Genomic DNA, 23,014 nt, shown 5'->3' with positions numbered 1-23,014 from the left:
CTAGCTGAAATTTCATTATCTAGTTTATGGTTGTTTGTAATGATTTATCTTAGATATTTTTTGTGAACTCACTATTTCAATATTCTTTGATTTATCCATATTTATATGTCTGTAAGGATATGTGTCTCGCATTATGAGCTACTAAGGCAATTGATGTGATGTCGTTAGCCTCTATATACAAGTAGCCCAATCATGAAGTTACTTCACGTGCAAACTTTGTTTGCTTACACTTGGATAAAGGATGAAAACACGAATATAATTTATTGCCATCTTTAATTTATAGTAATACCAAGTGACAAAACTTTCAATATCTATCTCTAATCCACGGTATTTTGTAATGAGGTGTGAAACACCTGTATGGGAGATATATGATTTCTACATTACCTTTGTATCACTACTGGGTATGGCTGCCACTGATGACATCTCTGATGTCGGTGAGATAAGTGCTTTAGTTTCCTTTCCTTTGTTTTTCACTTTGATTTTATTTCGCTGGTGCTAGTGGTGGTTTTGTCCCCACTAGCACTGGCTTTTTTAAATATATATTAAAATCTATCATGGCCACCATTTCATAGTAGCTCAAATATAGTATTTGCTGGTGGCGTAGAATTGTTTCCATATCACAGCATTATTTAATTTTCAGTCTTATGACTGGACCTTTCCTTTTGGCAAGATAAGTACTCACTCTGGTTTTCTTTCCTTTGTTTTTCACTTTGATTTATTTTATTGGTTTTGATCATAAGAAAATCCTTGCAGTTGTTACCCCCCCCCCCCTACAATTAAACACAGAAGTTTTAGTGTTTTTACCCCTGTTGTAATGGTACCAGTTCCTCCAAGGTTGTGAATTCTAGGAATTGAAATAACAGGATGTGAAGAAGTGAAGCAGGTGACTAAGGTTTTAAAAGAGATAGTTGGAGCTAGTAAGATTTATTCTTTCGCTCCATATGAAGGAGGAAAATATTTAATTGTAGTTAAAGATGTGGAATCGAGGGATAAACTATTACAGGGTTTTACATTTGAAGGTAGCACAGTAATTCCTGTAATGATGGGAAGCCAGGCTAAAAGAGTAAAAATTGAAAGATTTCCAATAGAATATATAGAATGTATATAATAATGAAATTCTTATCCAGACATTCTCGAAATGGGGTAAAATCAGTAACATACGAAAGGACATATCAGGTGAAGATCCAAACTGGTTTTCTGGTGAGGTCACCTTCACAATGGATATGAAGACGCCCGTACCAAATTTTGTCAACATCGGTACAATACAAGTTATGGTGAACTATCCCGGAGTGTCTGAGTTGTGGTTCATATGATCACTTGGTTGGCAACTGCCCCAAAGCTAAATGTTTTAACTGTAGAGAAATCGGACATATTTTTAATCAGTATCTCAAACCCTGTCAGAATCGCATAAGTTCTGAACATTGCATTAACACCTGTCCTTTAGAGCTTTCACTGAAAAAGTGGGAGCACCATCTGATGCTAATAAAGGGAAAGCAACTGCTCCAAAGCTAAATGTTTCAACTGTACAGAGATCAGACATATTGCTAATCATTATCTCAAACCCTGTCAGAATTGCATGTTCTGAACGTTGTATTAACACCTGTCCTTTCAGAGCTTTCACTGAAAAAGTGGGGAGCACCGGTAGACCCAATTAGAACAGTGTATTATCAGAGATAAAGAAGGGTTCCCAGATCTTCCAGTTCAGTCTGGTAAAGACGACACTTTCAAACAAACTGTGCTTGGTAAAATCACAAAAATTGAGTGACCAAAAGAGCCAGAAATTAGTCCCAAAAATTCCAGAACTGCAGGAGCCACTTTCCCAGTCAAATATGGATGGAACAACATTAGTTGAAATTACCAATAATGAACATAGTATAACAAATGAACAGATACAAACAAAATGCAAACAAATGACTGTTATACAAGGAGAAACTGGAGAAGAAACAGGAAAACAACTAGGACAATGAAGAGAACTTAATATGCAGACAAGATCATCAAAAAGAAAAGATGAATTAATAAAAAAAAAAAAATTGAGGATAAACAAAATAAAATTAAGATATATTTAAAAAAGGAACTAAATCTAAAAGAAGACAAAATAATTAAAAATGTAAAGATGGAGAAGGTTGTGGATTGTCAAATGAAGACTCCTCAGGTTCGGAAGACCTCATGGACTATGAGGAACCATCTGATGCTAATAAAGGGAAAGCAAGAGATACAATTAAAGAAAAATAATTAAAATAATTATTTTAATAAAATGGTTAAAAAATAATAAGAAGAATGTTTGCTAATTTAAGGTTTTCTCAGTATGAGTATCATCTACATGAAAAGAAAATAACTAGCTTCCAAATCAAGAGTAATAGGCATGAACTCCTAAGCAAATATGGACTAAATAGTCATAAAAATAATATTTTCTTAGAGGAGTAACATGGGAATTTTCCCAGAAATAATACCTATGAAATTGACATAATGGAAAGCAGCTCTAAAAAACTGAAGAAAACAAATTACAAGCAGGATGCACAATTGTTCTTTCACAGATTGAAAACCCTCATCAGATTCATCCAAAATCTAGAAGTTAGACACTTCACTAATCATATCATCTCCTTTCTGCATTGCCTCATTAAATGTACGAGGATTCCACAGGCAAGTTAAACAAGAAGCTATATGGAAAATTATGCTCCACCAATATCAGGTTTTTGTTTCTCCATGCTTCTGCAGATATAAAGATATGAAAACTTTAACAGATAAATATTCATGTCTTTCTTATTCGTGCTTTGGAATATTTAACAGAGCTAGATTAGGATCTTGTCCCCCTCCTTGGGTTATTCTGTAATATCCAAAGGGATATAGAAAGGGGAATCTTGACAATAGACTGGAAATATTGTGGATGCGTAATAAGGTTTATAAATGTTTATGCTCCATCCAGTGGAACAGTTAGACTAAAATTCTTCCAGGAATTTCAACCGTATTTATATGGTGCCCACTACATCATAGTAGTTGGAGAGTGGAATTGTATTGAAAAACCCCATTTTGAACAAAATGGGAAGACACCCAAGGAGTGGAAAAGTGGGATATGCCCTGATAATGCTCAACTATGAAGATTCACAATCGTAATCTCCAGGCTTACATATACATGAATCAAGGTATTGCTACCTGTCTTGATCAGATTTATATCTCTTCTTCCCTTATAAATAGGATAATTCAGATAAAACATTTGGACATCAACATGTCAGATCATTATCCAGTTTTACTTAAATTCTGCTGAATGGAACAAGTAGAGATCAGTTCAGGACCATGGAGACTTCCACCAAATTTTCTACTGATCTTTTCAACCAAACTGGGACATGTAGTTAAAATTCACACAAGCAGTAAAACATAATATGATTGAATGGGAAAAGGAACAGGCTTTCCTTGAAAGAAAAAAGTTGAAAGACCTTTATAAAGAGAGAGGCTGATTTGTAGCAAACCAACGCAATGGTATAGAATGTAGCAACATCATTAGAAGCATTAACAGAGATAGAAGTGAAAAGGCAGAAACAAGTAAAAGGAAGAAGTTTTAAAATAAGAATACAGCAGCACTTAGCAGGTAGCCCTTCAGCTGCGTTCTTTAATAGACAATTCACTAAATTCTGTGAAGAAAGGACTATTGTTCAAATCTGCATTGATGGGGAGGATATGTCCACCACTCCAGACATCCTTGACCGCTTTCAAAAAAACTATACAAATCTGTTTGAACACAGTAGTACTGTGGGAAATTATAACTCTTGGAACATTAATGGTTTTCCTGTTCATATCCAAGATGAAGACAGACCCATTACACCATCTGAAGTTACCACAGTCTATAAAGAATGCCAGACAAGAAAATCCCCAGGACCCCAGGGGTCGGCAACTGGCGGGCCACATGTGGCCCAAACGTGCATTTTTCACGGCCCATAAAAGGTTGACCATACTTACATGGCATATTGCCCATATGTTAAATTATTTAAATAATAATTTTAATTCATTATTCATTATAATATGAATAATGAATTAAAAATTTATTTTAATTTGTTATTCATATAATAGGTATAAAATTTTAATATACTTCGTGATATCGCTGTGCAACTTGGCGTGAATCAACCGTGTGAGTCATCATGAGTGGGGATAAGATTGATATAATAAAAATTGATAACTTGAGTTTTTTTTTTTTTTTTTCACTCACTATTTTCACTTAATTAAATGCTTGCGGCCCAATTATTAAAAATAAAAGTTGAATGTGGCCCGCGAGTCTGAAAAGGCTGCCGACCCCTGGTCTAAAGCAGTGGTTCTTAACCTTTTCGGAGTTATGGAACACTTTTGATTATAAGAAAATTTTGGGGAACACCAAAAGCATTAGGGTCATAAAACTAACAATAAAGATATGCATGGACTTGCCTTTCATAAAAATGGAACTTATTTTAATGCAATACTTGAGCTTGTCGGCTTTTGCAGAATTCAGCAATATCAGGTCTAATATGTGATATAGCTACCCTTATCTCTTTGTCTATATTAGTAAGTTGTTTACGCTTTTTAGTTTTTATATTGGTTAATATTGAGAAACTGAGCTTACACAGATATGATGTTGAAAACTAACGAAATTTCCAGTGCCCTTGTGGAGAGAGCCGGCTTGGACAAAAATCCAAAATTCTTCAAGAGTTATTTCAGAGAATTTCATTTTTAGAGTACAATTTGTTGACAAGGTATAGTTCGCCCACCATTTCTAGATCCCTTCTTGGCTTGGTGCCAAGAATAGTCGATTCATGCTGAAGGGGAGAAACAAATGAAGGATGTACGAATTGGTCGCCAACACGCGAAATCACGTGCTTTCTTGTCTGTCACTGTACTAGTACTAGCTTGATTTTTGTTGTTCTCATTTTGCATTATTTTTTTATTATTAATTTGTATGATGGATCCAGTACAGTCAAAAGTTATATTGTTACACATTTCAGTAGCTCTTGCAAAAGAATATTGAATAATGTGCTGACATTCTGCGAAAAAGAATCGTCAGAAGGCCGTCTTCTTGTTCCCCTTTCTCAAGTCATAAAACATGCAAGTGCAATTGCGGGCATATCGAGGTCGACTGTTAAAAGGGAATCCGTAGGGAATCAAAAGGTGAAGGTAAGCCAAAATTTAAATCTCCTAAAAAAAAAGCGCCAGAGAAAGAAAACCATCGAAACCGTAGCTTTGAATGATTTTGATGTAGATGTTATAAGAAGAGCTATTCACGAATTTTACGTGGTCGAGAAAAGAGTGCCAACTGTTCCGAAATTGATTCCTGTGCTTAAAGAAAAAATTAATTTTCCTTGGAAAAGAGAAACTTTAAGGAAAATACTTCATGAAATCGGATTTTGTTTTAAAAAGTCCCAGAATAAAAGGAAACTTATCATGGAGCGAAGTGACATTGTTTTATGTAGAACGCAGTATTTGCACATATTAACACTCTACGTACATTTTTCCAACTGTTATACAAGCAAAATAGTTACACTTTAAAAACAGCAATGTTCGTAAAAGAAAAACTAAATTTTCCGACCTGTAATAATAAACAAACTCAGTTTGTTATTTTTAATAATAAACAAACTCAGTTTGTTTATTATTACATCCCAGAAGACAGACTGATTACCCTATTATCGGAATGGATTCTCCTTTTTCGGACATGTGCAGAAGTGTCGAGGGACCTCAAATCGGTGGGCGAACTATAACTAATTGTTCTTCTTGTAACGAAAATTCACAACTCGATGTATTAACTGTGCCAAATGGATTTCGTATCCAGTCATAATTGTGTATATTTAAGGAAGGAAAGTAACTTCCTTCCTGAAATCTTTTCTTCCAATATTGTTGAATGTTCTGTTATAATGGAAATAATTCCCTCGACATTTTTATTATTGAGCTACGGAAATATATCTATTGTATTTTTTTCTGATATGAGGTTTTTCCAAAGAGAGACTTTTTTCTGAAAAGCTGACAATTTGCCAGTGGATGTCAAAATATTTTCATTTTTCCCTTGAATGCTTGTATTAACGCTATTTAAGTAATTAAAAATATCGGCTAAATATGCCATTTTAGCACACCAAATATCATTTTGAAGACAAAAGCATCTGTACCTTCATATAAAAAAAGGCCAATAATTCATTCTTAAGTTCTAATATTTGGTATAGCACTTTACCCCTGGATAACTATCTTATTTCAGTGTGCAAAAGCAAAGATTCGTACTTTACTTCCATAGATATGCTAAGTTTTTTAAAAAGGCATGCTTTTAAAGGTCTTGACTTGATGTAATTTACTACATTTACAACTTGGTCAGTACATGTTTTAATATTGCCGGTAATGTTTTTGAAACTAGGGATTCTCTGTGCGAAAAATGATGCGTAGATATAATATATCCTGCAATAGCAGTCTTCAGTTGTTAGGATCAGAGTAGCCAATTACACTCAGAACTATGTCATGTGACATCTTTCACCGGCGGAACACTTGCAACCAGTTCACGGAACACAAATGTTCCAGGGAACACCAGTTAAGAACCACTGGTCTAGAGATAGAATTTTACTGTGAGGCCTGGGATTTTATTCTTCCCATTCTGGTTATACTATTCAATTCTTTTCTCTTGTCAGGTAGCCAAGTGAATTTGAAGCAAGCCATATTGTTCTCTATCTAATACTGACTACAAGATATTTTTCCACATTCAATAACAGGCTCAAAGAAGGACTGAGATATGTAATTAAGAGCACACAAGTGTTTGGAGTTCCAGGCTGAGCAGTAGAATTTAATCTGTTTCTACTACATGATGTAATCTGCTTAGTTAATACAAAAAAGCAGCCAATGGCAGTGCTATCAGTAGACTTTACTCAAGTATTCAGCAAATTGGTGTAGGTAAAACACTTCTATCCTTTATTAAAGGAGCCTTTGCCAATTCAACTATCCACAGGTTCCTATCATACCCAGTCAAATTCAAAAAAGAGTTAAGGTTACCCCCTTAGTCCATTCTCCTTGCATTGGTTCTTAAACCTTTCTTGCAGGAAGCCGACAATACACATGCTGTGAAAGGATTAACAGTTCTTTCAACTATGAAGGAAAATAAAGTATCAGCATATGCCAATGATGTAGTGGGTACTTTGAGGGATATTGATTCCATATACATTTTTTTTTTTTTTTTGGTATATTTTGAAAAAATTCAACAAGATCAGTGGATTAACTGCTAATGCAGACAAGACAAAATTGAAAGTTTTTGGAAAGGACTAACTCCTAAGAGAGAGAATCCCTCACTATACTTGGAATTCTCTATTCTACTTTCCGAATATTACCAGTTTAAGAACTTATATACAAGAACATTGAAATCTTAGAAGACTGGAAAATTGGGCCACTTTCCTTTTCTTCTAAAGCCATAGTACTTAAAATCATAATCTTCTCTGCTCGGTAGTACATAATAAATATTGCAGACATTACAGAAGCTGAAGAAAAGGGATTATATAGCAAGCTTGTGCAATTTTTTTGGTCCCACTGATACAAGAAGTTAAACAGGAATTTCTTTAACTATCAAAGAAACATGGAGACTTTGGGCTTCCAGCCTTAAAATTTTGCTATTTAATCAATACAGCTTCAAAAATCCATAAAATGTTGCAGACCAATCAGACATGTGCAGACCTTCTCTGGTACTACTTGAGTTTTCATCTTCTCCTGTTTACAGTAAATGATTATGAAGGTCCAAAAGCTGAGATTGTTCCTGAATACTACAACGTCTGTGCTTAACTCTAAGATTGCTACATTCTGACATTGACATTCTTTCCATTCAGAAAAAGTAAAATTTGGTATAAAGAAATCTTTAACCAGTTTTGCCATGAACTTCCAAAGTTGGGTACTGACAACAACACTTTGTTTCATAACTTATCAAAATTTCAAGGATACCTAACAGGAGGGAACTTGCTTGGAGAATTGCATACGGTCGTCTTCCAGTTAATACCAACAAATGGAGATACTTGAACATTGGAGATCCAATCTGTCACATCTGTTACTGATTGGAAACAGTAGAACATGCATTCTACAGCTGCCCTCTTGCCCTACATATCTGGAACAGATTATGTAATGTGTTGTGCATTCCATTACTTACTACACAACAGTTTCTTTTTTTTTTGTCACCTGCACCCACCACTACCACCTGTCAGCAATGGGAAGAGAATTTTGATTTTTATAATTAATGAATTAAAATACCATTTATGCAAGATTAAGAAGAAACATGGATTTGAAAACCAGCAATGTGACATGTAAATGCTTTATTAATATTTTATTGTTCAGTTAGACAATTTTTTTTTTTATTTAGAAAAAAGCATTCTAGGAGATATATTTTTTGGCGTAGACCACCCAAATTATGCAATATTCACCATGAAGAGATAAAATTCTGTCTATTTTTACTATGAGAGTTCTTTTAAATGGTTTCATCCTCTTAGTTCAATGTGGTCTTGGAATTGAAAAGAAGGCCAACTCAAGGTGGTTAACTCAGATAAAGCTAATCACCTCAGTATCAATCACCTTTGCACTTTAGTTTCAATTGGTCTTTTGGTTGTTCATGTGCATGAGACTGGTGAAAAAGGAAAACTGATGGCCTATGGCTGTATAATGCTATAAAAGAGTTGAGGCCTTTTTCTTTATCTCTCATCTGTCTTTTCTTTTTTTTTTTTCTCCTAATATTATCAGTCTCTCTTACACTCCTATACTAACTACCCTAAGCCTATGATGAACATCTCTTTACTTTTTCACTTCAAAGGTAAACTGGTCTGGATAGTGGCCCTTCCCATAATGCATTGCTTTGTGGGATACTAAGGCAATTGATGTGATGTCATTAGCCTCTATATACAAGTAGCGCAGTCATGAAATTACTTCACTTGCAAACTTTGTGTTCTTAGATTTGGATAAAGGATGAAATCAAAAATATAATTTTTTGGCATCTTTAATTTATTTTATTATATACTTTTTTTTTTCCCCATTACTTGATTTAAATCTTGTAAATGAACTAAAGTTGAGAAGGATGTTCTGAAACATGCCTGTTCTTTTGATTGATGGAAATTTAATATATTGTTTATTCTGCCATCTATAATTTTTGTAATAAACTTATGGAGCACTGGGAAAAGAGTTATAAGCCTATAATTCTTATATCAGTTTTATCACCTTCTTATATAGAAAGATGATTTTTCTAGTTTTCCAACTTTAAGGGATTCTGTTCTTAAACACTCAATATACAATTCTGCTAGTTTTATATGCAGTCATTGATTGCAATGATTGCATTTGTTTTCTCTTGACATTTTCATAGATAATATATGATTTTATAATCATAAAATAGAAATATCATTAGATATACACACACACACACACATATATATATATATATATATATATATATATATATATATACACACACACACACACACTTCTCTTTGATCCAGAAAACAATCCATTTATATACAGCATTTTTAAAAGCAAGTATATGTGTATGAATTCTATACTGCAAAGACAAATAAATATTTATTTTAAATGAAAATTTTACCTAAAACTTGAAACTGCATGTCATATAATTTCCAACTTAAGTGAATTGCATTTATTAATTGATGATGATACTTATCTATAATTATAAGTGTGTGTGCGTGCCAAAAACTGTACCACCTTTAATGGTGCAGGTTTGGGCAGAACTGATTGCTGAATATATTAGCAGAATATGATCATGCATGCATATAATCTGGTAACTTAAATGAATAAGGTAGTTGAACATGTGTAGTTGATGATGATACTTATCTATAATTATAAGTGTGTGTGCGTGTGCGCGCCAAAAACTGTACCACCTTTAATGGTGCAGGTTTGGGCAGAACTGATTGCTGAATATATTAGCAGAATATGATCATGCATGCATATAATCTGGTAACTTAAATGAATAAGGTAGTTGAACATGTGTAGTTGATTAGAAGCGATTAAAACAGCTAAGCAGTACTGACCAGTTCAAGGATGCCACTGTAATGAGTCTTCTTAATAATATGAGCTACTATAATATGAATTTTATACTGTATTACTTGGTGTTCATGCTTTACATATATAATGGCTGCTGAGAGCAACTTGTGATAGTCCACAGCTGTGTATATAAAAAGCAGCTATTGAAGTATTGAATTATTTCAGATACATGCAATTGTTTGCAAAAGTAAGATATGATTGTAAACAAGAATATAATAAGATTTTTCTTAAGGTTTGTATAATGTAAACTGTACTTCTTGATATGATTTGTTACAAGTTGTATTCAACTTAAATAGTTCATTTTCAATGAGGCTTTTAGAAAAAAATAATTGAAATAAAAATTAGATAATACAAAAACTTCATTTTGTTTTACTAATTTCCAGATGTTTTTCACAGGAATGGTAGCTAATGACATAAAAATAATTAATTTTTCATTATTTAAAAATGTAATATTTACTTGTCTTGTATAACATTCATGCTTTGATAAATAAACATATCTAATATTTTGATTTAGACATTTGCTACTTGTTATTTTTTAATAGAAAGTGTCATCATCACTAGCGTCCAATCATCGAACTTCTGACATAATTAAAAACGGACATATTGGTAAGCAACTTCTGTTGTATTTACTAAACATTTATCTTGCAAATAAGTTTAGATTCATTTTATTTAACTGTAATTTGTGTGGCAAAGGAATATTAGTATTGTTATTGCAGACAACATTTTCAAGTACCAAAATCAAAAGAATAAAAATAGACTAACCAATCAGTAAGGAACTGCATTAGTACATAATTCTCTTGAAGATAAGTGCAGGATTTATTATGATCAGCTCCAGAAGCCACTGAACTGGAATCAGATATTGTTAGATTTATTACAATAGAATTTCCATAGTTTCTTCCAAAATATTGATGACATGCAAGTCAGTTTCTTCTCTGGGTCTTTTTCCTGCCAACCTAGCAAAGGACATTTGTTTTGCTAATCTTTCCTCTCCCATTCTGTTTAAGTGACCATACCACCTGAGCTTAGCTCTACTAACACATTTCTGAATGCTAACAATGGTGAGTTCTTTCCTAATATCTTCATTTTTAATGTGATACTGCCATTGATGCCATCTGTTCACTTTACTATTCTTTCTCAGAACTCTCATATCAGAGGTCTCTAAGCTTTAATCAAGTGTTTTATTTCTAACCCAGCTCTCAGATCCATAAGTTAAAATTGGTTTGAACATTTGAACATTGCATGCAGCTAATTTAGTGTTTTGACTAGTTTCTTTCTTATTCCATATAAATTTATTCAGCTGACTTCCTACCATTCCAGTTTTACTAATTCTGTTGTATATTTCCATATTTAATTTTCCAACTTCACCAAATATGCCTAAATAGCTGAAATGTTTTACTTGTTCTATAGGTTCACCATTCAGGATACAGTTGATGTTTTCAATGTTTCTGCCTATTTTCATTGCCTTTGCCTTGTTATTTCTGACCTTCATACCATATCTATTACAACAGTTATTCAATTTAGTCAGGGAATCTTGCAGACTTGTACTAGATTTATTCAGAAGTATAACATCATCTACATAAAGTAAAGAGCTAAGATTAACATTGCCAATTTTGATGTCAGTTTAATACCACTTCCCTTAAATGGAGATTTGTAGGTTAAATATGCTTGTAGAAGCACACTTTAAAATAAAAGCTGAAAACTTATTTGCTGCTGCAGTGCAGAAAAAATATTTTAAAGTATGATAATATACAAATTGACTGTCATTGCAGAACTTGGTCTTAGAGAAACAGTTTGTTATAGATGAAGATTTACTATAGTGAATTTTCTTTAGTGTAGTTTAGTATGGTTTTTATTAGTTTTTTGTCTAGGATAGTTTGTTATAATGAATGATTTCACTGTAGCATTGTTTGCAAGAACTAACTTGTAGAAACTTTTATTAGATATTTGTTATATTTATATTTTAGTATTTACATGATGTGGATACTAAAAATAAGATCCTCTTTCAACTATCAAATTAAGAGTTATGAAGGAATTGAAATTAGATAACTGCAATAAAACTTCCATACTTCTAAAGAATATGGAGGACATGAATGGCGCTTTTAACATAATGTCCTATACTCACCTTCTGTGGAATGACCTATTATTCAGAAGCTATTTGGGGACATTATTTATTACTTGTTGACCCAGGAGAAAGAATGCTTCTCACTCACAAATCCTTGGGTTTTCAGTTGCAAACAGCAGTTTTGTTCATTGGTAATGTTTTTATTCCAATTTCCATTATGAATTGTCATAAATGATACATTTGTAAATGAGTTCTTAGCACTGTGAGTGTAAAAAAATTCTCTTTGTTTGGACAGCTCATGCAGCGGACTATATGTCGTCTGCATGAGCTACCCTGTCACGATGCCACTGATCATGTGTGCTGTAATGCAGCATTACATAGTTCTGGTTTAGCTCCTTTTGCGCACGCTCTCAAAGAACTTATGGCATGGACATAGTCACCAATTTTCTTCAATTATTTGACTTACAAAGGTTTCGCTGGTGCCAGCTTGTCTCCATAACCATTATTTTATATATAATTTTATTTTACAAGCATTTTTAGAACTTCTGGCTGTTCTATTTCAAGGAGAATTAGATATTATGTAAGAGAGGAAAGCACTTACTTGGAAAGTGCCAAATGATGAACTGAACTGGTGTATTGTTTTGAGAATGAAAAGAATATGGTAATATTCTGCAAATTTTTTTTATGCCACTAAATATTTAAGAGCATGCATTTGCCTAACCAAAGAGAAGCAAATGTTTCTTTTGTCATATGATGCATCTTTCCTGAATTAACAGATATGTGTGTAGGGTGGGGTGTAGGGGGGGGGAATGCCTGCATAAACAAGAATGAGTAGTTCATTATCCCAAAATAATGGTTAGTTTGATTGGTATAATAAATGAAGCAGCTCACTTGCTATTAAGGTTGTATATTATTATGAAAGAGAAGTTGAAACTACCAGGCCACAGCCCCTGAAGGACTGCTTCACTCTGCTTTGTTGTGGGAATGTCTCTGGAGACCTTAAAATCAAGCCTATGTTTGTTTATCATTCATAAAATCCAGGCAGAAGAACATTACATGGCTTTTCTTTTCCTCTTTACTGGAAGAGAGTGACTGTCTCTACTGCATAAATTAAACATTTCCTGGAATGTTGGGAGTGAATTAAGGAGAATGCAGGAGAAGTGTTATCTTCTTCTGCATTCTCTGCATATGAATTAAGCATATATATATATATATATATATATATATATATATATATATATATAAGCATCTCCTTAATTCATATGCATTCCTGCATATGAATTAAGGAGAAGATAGCACTGTGGTGGCCTATTTTAAAAAGCTGTTTGAATGAGAAGAAAAACCAGAACCCCCTACCCTACAGTTTCTTCGAACCTCTGGCAAGAGATTCTACTTGAACCTCAATAGAAGGAAGCACTGTCATCCCCATGAGATTCCATAATATGTAGAACTCTCTGACACTTGTGGGAGACTCTTCTTCCCAACACTAATCCTTCACCTCTCCATCACCTCAAGCTTAGCATATACAAGACCAAGATAATTTTTATTGTTATGATTTGTTTATTATTCAGTTTTTATGTGTATTACATGCATAAGAACTTTAGTTATAGACTTTGATAACGATACATTTTTGCTTCTGGGTCTTTGAAACAGATACCTAAAACCCCATTGAACATGTAAATTTATTTAACATCACTTTTCCCAGAATGAATTAGTGATGTTAAATGAGGACTGACTGTATTAGTCTGGGATAAGAATCAAAGTTGAACAGTTGTCATATGTGAAATGTAGAGTCAGATATACTGTAATCAACAGTTTATCTGACTTTCAAAATGATAACTCTTTAATTAATCAACCCTTCATTTCAGCTGACTTACTGACTTTTCATGCAGTACAGGTAACCCTCGTATAACGCGGATGTTAGGTTCCATAGAAATGCCGCGTAATATAAATCGCGTTATGCGAGACTCAGAACACATAGAAAAAGTAGGGTTATGTTCCGAAATCTTTTTTTTTTTAATTATATAAACAACGACATATCCAGCAAAAATATATTTTTATTTAATTCAGGTAATTCATGTAAGTTAAGAAAACTTATAAACTATGAAGCAAAATACATAGTATAAACTTATAAAAATTACAAATCGTATGTAAAGTTCATTGCACATAATGCATAAATGTTTTAGCCAAAATAAAATAAAGTGCATATTTTAATCATCATCAGTTGTAAATAAAGAAGATGTTCTTTATTTACAACTGTCCAGACAGCGTCATCACTTGAAATCTCTTGGACATCATTTATATAATTCTCATTGCATACTTTGGCTGGTTTAGTTATCACGAAGTAATAAGACCTTGCTTACCACTTTGCTGCAATTTTTTATTAAGTTAATAATACGGAGCTAAACAAATATCCAATTGTCTCGTGATTTTTCTGGAGCACTCCATTGAGGGATCATTATCCGTAAAATAAATTCCTAACTCTCTTGCCAAGTCCAATCCTCCTGCTAATTTCTTTAAACTGAATTCTTTAGCGGATTCATCCCAATCAGAATCTTCGGCAAAACTTTCCCCACCATTTGATTCGACGTCATCTATTAATTGTACCAGTTCCTCCTCATTTAAATCTGTTTTGCCATCAATTAATTCACTAATTTCGTTTTCAACCAAATCGCAAAAGCCCTCTAAGTGGCCATTACTATAAAAATAAAATTTTTACATAAAAAAAAAGCATTACATATTGTATGTAACTCACCAGAAAATAAAGTGCTCAGCTTGAATTAACACACTTATGATTTTTAATGCGCTTTCCTGGCAGCAAACGAAGACAATTTTCAACAATAAACACTTTATACGGTAAACAACAATCATGCATGGTAAAGGATATTTCCCCTATGCACGATATGGCAGATTTAACGAAGATAAAATTTGATTTTTTTTAAGTCGTGCGGTGAAAAATATATGAAAAGATAAAGGGTTACTACAATTTGTATACTGCGTTATATCGAAACCGCGTTTAACAAGGGTTACTGCAATTTGTAAAGCGCGTTATATCGAAACCGTGTTGTACGAGGGTTACCTGTACATGTAATTATACTTCAGTTGTCCATTCCTAACAGCATATTGCCTTCCTGATATGGTCAGATAAACAGTACAATGCTATGTACACATTTTGTTGGGGGGGGGGGGAGTTTAAAAACAAGAATGAAACTTTGGAGACTGAGTAGCAAAATCTGAAGAAAACATTTTCACTCAGCCAGAAATGTAGCGAAGTTCATAGAAAAATAAAAATTTTATGGTATACACAAAAGGTAATGAAGTAATTGGAGGTTGGGTGGGTGGGGAATTAATTCAGCATATCATCTCAGAGAATATACAGAAAAATGTAGAAAAACTAAGCAATATGCAAAAGTCATAGGATGATTTTAGAAAGAAATATAGAAAATAAAGTATCATATTATAAGTACTACATAAATTCTACATACTCCTTTTACATTATTAGCATTTGATCCAATTTTTCCACATGAATTAAATGCAACAATTCCTGATACTGGCTATAAAGATGTAGATAAATATATAGTTGGAAATAACAGTTGAAAAATTTCATAGTATCCATAATTTAATAAAGAAGTAAAATAAATTCTGCAGGAAAAGAAATTTATGTGTTTTTTTCTCTACTTCTTTCAGAACTTACTTTACTAGATGATAAATCTAAAAAGAATAACGTAGTCAAATTAAGTAAAAAAAAAGATATAGGATTATTTAGAAATCGAGAAAATTTTCTCAGATAAACTTCTTAAGGTATATTTTGATAGGATCGAAAAGTACTGTTTCAAGGAAATGATTTATTGATATATGGGGATAGTTTAAAAAAATAGCAGATGAGATTTTAATATTCATTGTTCATCCTGTTAAACTTAAAACCAAAATTCCTTCAAGGACCTCAAAGGAAAAACTTTCAAAGGATAGAAATGATGCTGCTCCTCAGTCACAGGCTGATTGATAACAATTAACATAGTGTTTGTTTCTTTGCATGGTTATGAAACTAAGGATCTAAAGAAGAAGAAAAGAGTCTATAATAGAAACTTAGATTTTAATTACAAAAATAGACATAGAAACCCGAATCCAAAAACAAATAGGAGATCCATGTCATTAAATAAAGGAGCAGGAATCTGATGTTTACTTGTTGGAATATCAAAAATTAATGAACCTAGTAAATGTTAATTGTAGTCATAATGTAAATCAATCAAATAACATTATATTACACATAATGATAATCAAGATTTGCATAATAATCCCAGTATAACAAATAATATGAATGAAAGTACAGATCACTAAGAAAAAATAAAGACTGATATAGAGGAGCAAAATAAATTCAATGAATTAAGTTCTTGGACCTCCTTATCTTCAAATGACTCTTCAGTAAGCAATCAAGAAGATTTGGCTGATACTTACAAATATTATAATGGCTACCTGGTTGGCTGAGTGGTTAGCATATCCACTCTCCAACCAACAAGGCATGGATTTGAATCCCCCCTGTGGGTATAGATGTTTGTGAAGATCTTTAAGTGGGAGATGAATTTCTTCACCCAGTGCGAGACCACTGCCCCCACTTATTGGAGGCCTAAAGTGGTTTTAAGAAGGTCTGTGTTTCTAGAGCAGGGTTTCTGGATCTGGTTAAAAAAAAAAATAATAAATCAAAAATACCAAAAACTATATAAAATCAATAAAAATAGAAGAAAAAAATCCTTAACCCACCCACAGTATGAATGTACTGTACTGTAGTAAGTTCACAGATAAACTTTCCATTGGTGGGAGCCACATTAAAAAAAAAAAAAAATATATATATATATATATAGTAGGGTTACCAAGTAATTTTATAAACTTGGTTATTTTACTCCTAATCCCAAGTAAGCAAACAGTTAAGTTTGCGTCTGAACGTAGTTCAAGTCTAAAGGTGGTGCAACACCAGGGCAACTCATTGTAAAGGTGGGTAAAGCTCTGATCACTATTCTTAGTATTTTCCACAATGTAAATACTAAGAATAGTGGTCAGAGCTTTACCCACCTTTAGACTTGAACTACGTTCGGGTGCAAACTTAACTATTCACTTACTTGGGATTAGGAGTAAAATAACCAAGTTTATAAAATTACTTGGTAACCCTAATATACATTATTCCCAAGGTAAAAACAAACAAACAAAAAAAAAAAAACTTATTTACATATATATATATATATATATATATATATAGATAGATAGATATATACAGTAAGACCCTGAGTAATGCTGATTCGATATAACGCAGTTTTTTCCCGAACCCTAAAAAAAGCGCTAAATATTTCATAATTGAATTATGAAATATAAATGCGGTTCTACTCGAAACCTAAAAACAGCGCTAAATTTACTCTGATTCAATTTATCGCTGTATATCCCTTGATTTGTATATAATGGGATTATTCCCAAACCAGTCAGTGAACGGTGACGATTTGTTGTAGCGCTGTAATTCCCCTAAATCTATGTTTGTCCCATGCAGTTGTTCATTGGCAGGGAGACACTGTCCACGCTATCAGTATGATTTGGAGTACTGCATAAAACGTTATTTATGCACTCTAATCATTGATATTATTGACCTTACCAACCAAGAACAGGCAGAACAAGGGATTCACACAGAACCTGAAAATAGTGATCCTGAAAACGAAGAATCCAAAGAACGTGCTACAGATTTCCTAAGTAAAAGTGCTGTGACGATAACTGAAATCATTGATCAATTTGTAGCGAATGATCCACATTTTGAAAGAAGCACAAAATCAAGATGAGGCATTTGGGATGCGAACTCTTGCTACCGTAATGAGAGAAAATGACGAATGACACTAGACAACTTCATCACTAAAAAATCAAGAATCTCAGAAGAGCCAGAACCTTCGACAGCACAAAAATTAACTTTGTATTTCTGTGTACTTATGTATATGTGTTATGTATATTTTGCAAGTTAATATAAAAATAACGTAAAATTAAAGTATGACTTGTTTATTCTTGGTTGCGTGTTCCCTTATCCCCTATTTATTATGGGTTAAAATAACCCTATTTAACGCCGTTTCATTTTACACTTTGTCTTCTAGGAGCCCATCATGAGCATTAAGTGGGGTATTACTGTGTGTATATATATATATATATATATATATTAAAAGTATTGAATGACCTAAATACTGAGATTAACATAAAAGGTTTTAATCGCACAACTAGTTTAATCTTACATAGACTTCTTCAGGCGATAAAAAACATATAAGAATTCCACTAAGAAACTGTAGGATCTGAACAGTATTAAAAAATGCAACAAAAACATAGAGGCTAAAGCCTAGATAAGTTTAAAAAGAACAATTTCCAACTGTATTATGAGGCACATGCGTGCATCACGATCTCGTACACTCCAATATTTAATAGCAGAGCTGTGGCGGTCTGATAAGTTGTAGCTTAAATTACTATTGATATGAACAGAGTTTAGGATTATTTCTTTTGACTCCAAAATTTTCCTTTCTATCTCATCATAACAACAGTAAAGATTGTTAGACTTTTCCCAGAGTACTGGATATGGGAGGCCCTACTTGTTCGAATTTGCTGATAACGGGACATGGCTGGATAAGGTGCTGGCTCGAGTTCTTTTGTAGTTTGTCTCTTTGGTGTTCTTCGATACGGAATTCAATTGATTTTTCTGTCTGACCAAAGTAAGGTTTGCCACGATTGCAGAAAATTTGATAAACAGCAGATATTTGAAACCGTTATGATTAGTCTTTGGTCGACTGAGAAGGGAACGTAGCTTAGGCAGTGTTGTGAAGAAGGTCCAAATGTTAAATTTTCTTAAGATTTTGCTAATTTTGGAGAGATACTGCCCTTAGAAACTGTAGTATCTTCATTATGGTGTGTGGGGGAGGAGGATTGAAAAGGAGTTTGTTGATCATTTTCTTTGAATAGCAATTTAACTGAAATGTGTTTTGAAGATGATTAAGTTCGTTGCTAAGATCCTGTTCACCCGAAAGAAGTGAGCGAGCCCAGTGTCCAAGAGTAGATATGATGCTGAATTTCTGCAGAGGGTAATAGTGAGAATCAACGTGGAGATATCTGTCTGTATGGGTCGGTTTCCTGAAAATAGTGATTTTGAATTTCTCATTTAAACGGGACAGTTTTACATCTAAGAAAGAAAGATGGCCTTTATCTTCCAATTCAGCTGTAAACTCGATGTTAGGATGTATATTATTTAGGTGTTCTTGAAAATTTCGGAGAGAATCAAGGCCATATTCCCAAATTAGAAAGATGTCATCAACATAATGTTTCCACACTTTAGGTTTTAAAGGAAAGGATGAAATGGCTTTTTCTTCGAAATCCTCCAGGTAAATGTTGGCAAGAACTGGGGATAAAGGGTTTCCCCATAGCTAGGCCTGAATTTTGCTTTAGATTGTGTCTTCAAATTTGAAGTAACCAAAGTTGACACAGTGTGTCAATAGGACCACGATCTTCTTAGATACGTTGTCTTTTAAAAGGAAAAGTACTTCTTCCGTAGGAACATTTGTAAACAATGATACTACATCAAAGCTGGCCATGATATCTGTGTCTTTGATTGTAATATCTTTGATCTTGGATACAAAATCTGTGGAGTTTTGCACGAAGGATGTAGATTTCTCAGAGAAACATTTTAGAGAAAAAGTGAGATATTTAGAAAGCTTGTATGGCAGAGAATCAATACCTTCGACTATGGGATGAAGCGGGATATTCTCCTTGTGAATTTTTGGAAGACCATATAGTCGAAGAATTAGAGGATGGAGGGAAATGCGTAAATTTCTTGGTAATCCTGCTGTTGTTCTCAGCAAATTGTTTGTACGTTTTTGAAATTCTCTAGTAGGATCTCTTTCGAGAATTGAGTAAGTGTCAGTACATAGTAAATCTTGTATCTTATGCTGATAATCTGTTTTGTTAAGAACAACTGTAGCATTTCCTTTATCAGCTGGGAGAATGATGATGTCTGGTTATTCTTTAGTTGTTTAATAGCCTGTTGTTCTGAAGAGAGAATGTTGTTGATAGGAGGTTTAGCGTTCTTAATAGTGAAGATAGACTCGATACGGAGTAGGTTTGTGTCTTAGGTAGGAAGAAAAGAAGCAGCTTTTTCAATTTTGGTTAGTAATAATTCTTTAGGAATAAATTTTGGTGACAGAACAAAAATGAGGCCTATTGAGAGAACACTTTTTTCAGCGTCCTATAGGTTGTGACTAGACTTGTTGATAACCACTTTCTCCTGAGACAGGAGAGGCTTATTAAAAAAATACTTCTCTTGTTTTTCTCGGAGAGAATTGAATTTCCTGATTAGTTTTAACTTGTTGACATTTTGAGATTTAGAGGCAAAAAATTCACTTGCCTCCTTAATATGGTTCCAGATGCTATTATCAACCGAGTGTTCTATATATATATATATATATATATATAAATAAGGGATGTGCATTAGAAATATAAGTCTTGCTTAAAAAAAGGTATTCTTGGATAATACAATTTTGCATAAGTTACTGTAAATAGTGATTATATATATTTGGTAATTATACTTGATATAAGAAAAGGCCTGTGTAGCTCAGTGGAAGTGCCGCTTGTGTCCTCTTAGCTTGGTCGCTCGAAGTTTGACTTAAGTTCAAGTCTAGTCGCCGACTGGAGGAACTTTTTCTAAGCCTTTCTTCGACTGGTTCCTGAATTAGTCAATCTCTGGCACGGGCAAGCAGGTTTTTTCTCCAAGAAACTCAGGTTTTTCATCCCGTAAACTCAAGAAAATCGACTGTAGTATCCACATTTCAGACAGTAACATATCTTGATAGGTACCAAGAGATGGCAGCACTTGTTTGCTGGCCTCTTCATCGGTGGCTGCTATAATTAGTGATAGACATGGGCCGACTATCTCTGATTTGCTACTGGTGGAGATTGAACTGTTCACTCAATCTCCAAAAGCTAGATAGGGTATAAAGGCCTTGCCTATTCCCTATAAGGGAACAGAAGGCATTAGCTGATTTATATTATTTATTTATTACTTCATATAAAAAATGAATAAAAATTTCTTAATTGAGGAGTATAAGATTAATATAAAATTTCATACTTAGAATTCATGTTTGAGGTAATTTATTTTTATTTAATTTTTTTTTTTTTCAGGAATTCTTACAAAAAGTCATACATATTTTTATAATTATATTTGTAATCCACAAAAAAAAAAAAAAAGGTTCAGTTACGATAAATATCATTGCATCATACTGAAACTACAATTTTTTAAATTGTAGTTTCAGTTTGAAATATATACAGGATGGTCCGTACACGAAAGGGATTTAAAATGTGAATAACTCATAACTAATAAAAAATCACCAGGTTCTGTATTTCATTATAGTAAATAAAAAATAATAAATGAAAACATTATTAAATGTTTAAACCCTTTTGTGACTTATGGGCCACCCTGTAAATGAATTACTATAATTGGATTATCTTGTTTGTAGAGAAGTATGTGTAGCTAAGTTTATAAATAACTCAAACCTTATTTGTATTTCTTTGTGAATGATATTGACAGTTTTTAAATTAAAAAAAAAGGGGGGGGGTTCTGAACACAGTGTTGTATACTTATAACTGCAGTGAAATGTAAAAGTAACTGGAACTGTTCTAAGCATGTGTGAATATTCTGTTTCATTAATTGGTCTCTCCAAATTAGGCAGAGAGGGACATCATATCTAAACAGCCAAGCACAGATATCAAGAGGAACAGAGACAAAAAGGGGAAAAGAGAGATAATGTGGTGGTAGTGTGTATGTTTGGAGGAGAATTGCTTTTACTAAAAAAGAATTATTTTTTTAAGTTTGATATCGAGAAATAAAGTGGCTGTATGAACAACAAAAAGGAAAAGAAGTATAATACTTTCTGGGAGTTTGCATTTGTGTGTGTGGGGGGAGATAATAATGAGTAAATTTTTCTTAAGTCAGCATAATAAAGGCATTTTATTGCAGACTTTTTGGAACATATATCATTCCTGATGTAGTAACATATAAAGGAACACTCATAGTAGTCAATGTCTCAAACTCAAATGGCAAGAAAATTTATTATCCTAAACAGTGCAGAAGAAAATAAGTCAAATTTGGATGAGTGCATGGTGTTTATTTTAAAGTAAAGAGATGAGACATTTTCTTATTATTTTGGCAAGAGAAAGAAAAAGCAGACAGCAATGTTGAATAGTGAAAGATGCATGGAAACTAAAGCTGAAGTTGCCAAACACAAGTAGAGAATCTGAATATTTCTTGTGGTAATTATTCTTGCAAAAATTGAAAAGTTGATGATAAATAATTTTTTCTGTTAAAAGAAATTATTTTGATCTCACTCATTAATCTGAATATTGTTTATAATGAGAAAGATGCATCGTTTTTTATTATTATTATTTTTTCTTTTTTATTTTTGGTCAGGCAACAATTCAGAAGGCAGAAACAAACTAAGCTAGAAGTTTCAGCAAATCATTTACTGAAATGGACCTTATAATTGACTAACAAAAATTTTTTCATAATGATCTCTATTACAAATTAATTACTTTTATTACTTTTTTTATATTCTATTGTTATAAAAGCATGCTTAATTTATTCGAGTGAGTCTTTTCTGATAGCTAGAAGAGAAATTACATATTTTTATTCTTCCATCTGTTCATCATCATATAATCACCGGGCATCCACAGATGCTGTATGATCACTCTGATGCTTGGTGATGGGCCACACCAGGCCTCACGATGTGGTCCTGTTTGTTGTGTGCTTTTCTGCATGCTTCAACTCTCTGAAGATCAGTCACTCCACACACACACACACACCATCCATCTCATTGATGGTCTACCCCTTCTTCTTTTTCCAGGAACTTTATCTTCTATTACTGTTCTGAGACGTCCTCCTTCCATCCTTTCAATGTG

At 33.2% G+C, this 23,014-nt stretch overlaps 1 protein-coding gene across 4 annotated transcripts in view; it reads left to right on the top strand.

Annotated features, from left to right (window-relative positions):
* Positions 1 to 23,014, top strand: part of LOC150109060 (uncharacterized) — a 339,899-nt gene that overhangs the window by 257,424 nt on the left and 59,461 nt on the right. For all 4 annotated transcript variants that reach the window (XM_090405164.1, XM_090405171.1, XM_090405179.1 and 1 more), the window contains exon 13: positions 10,545 to 10,608. In XM_090405164.1, the coding sequence (XP_090261290.1) occupies positions 10,545 to 10,608 (64 nt within the window). The remainder of the gene's footprint in view (positions 1 to 10,544; positions 10,609 to 23,014) is intronic.

This window comes from Typopeltis vanoorti, chromosome 2 (assembly GCF_054136105.1).
Source record: "Typopeltis vanoorti isolate ZY-2024b chromosome 2, IOZ_Tvanoo_1.0, whole genome shotgun sequence".
NCBI classification, from domain to species: Eukaryota; Metazoa; Arthropoda; class Arachnida; order Uropygi; family Thelyphonidae; genus Typopeltis; species Typopeltis vanoorti.
Note: the sequence above shows the minus strand (reverse complement) of the source record. Positions and strands in the feature narration are given on the sequence as shown.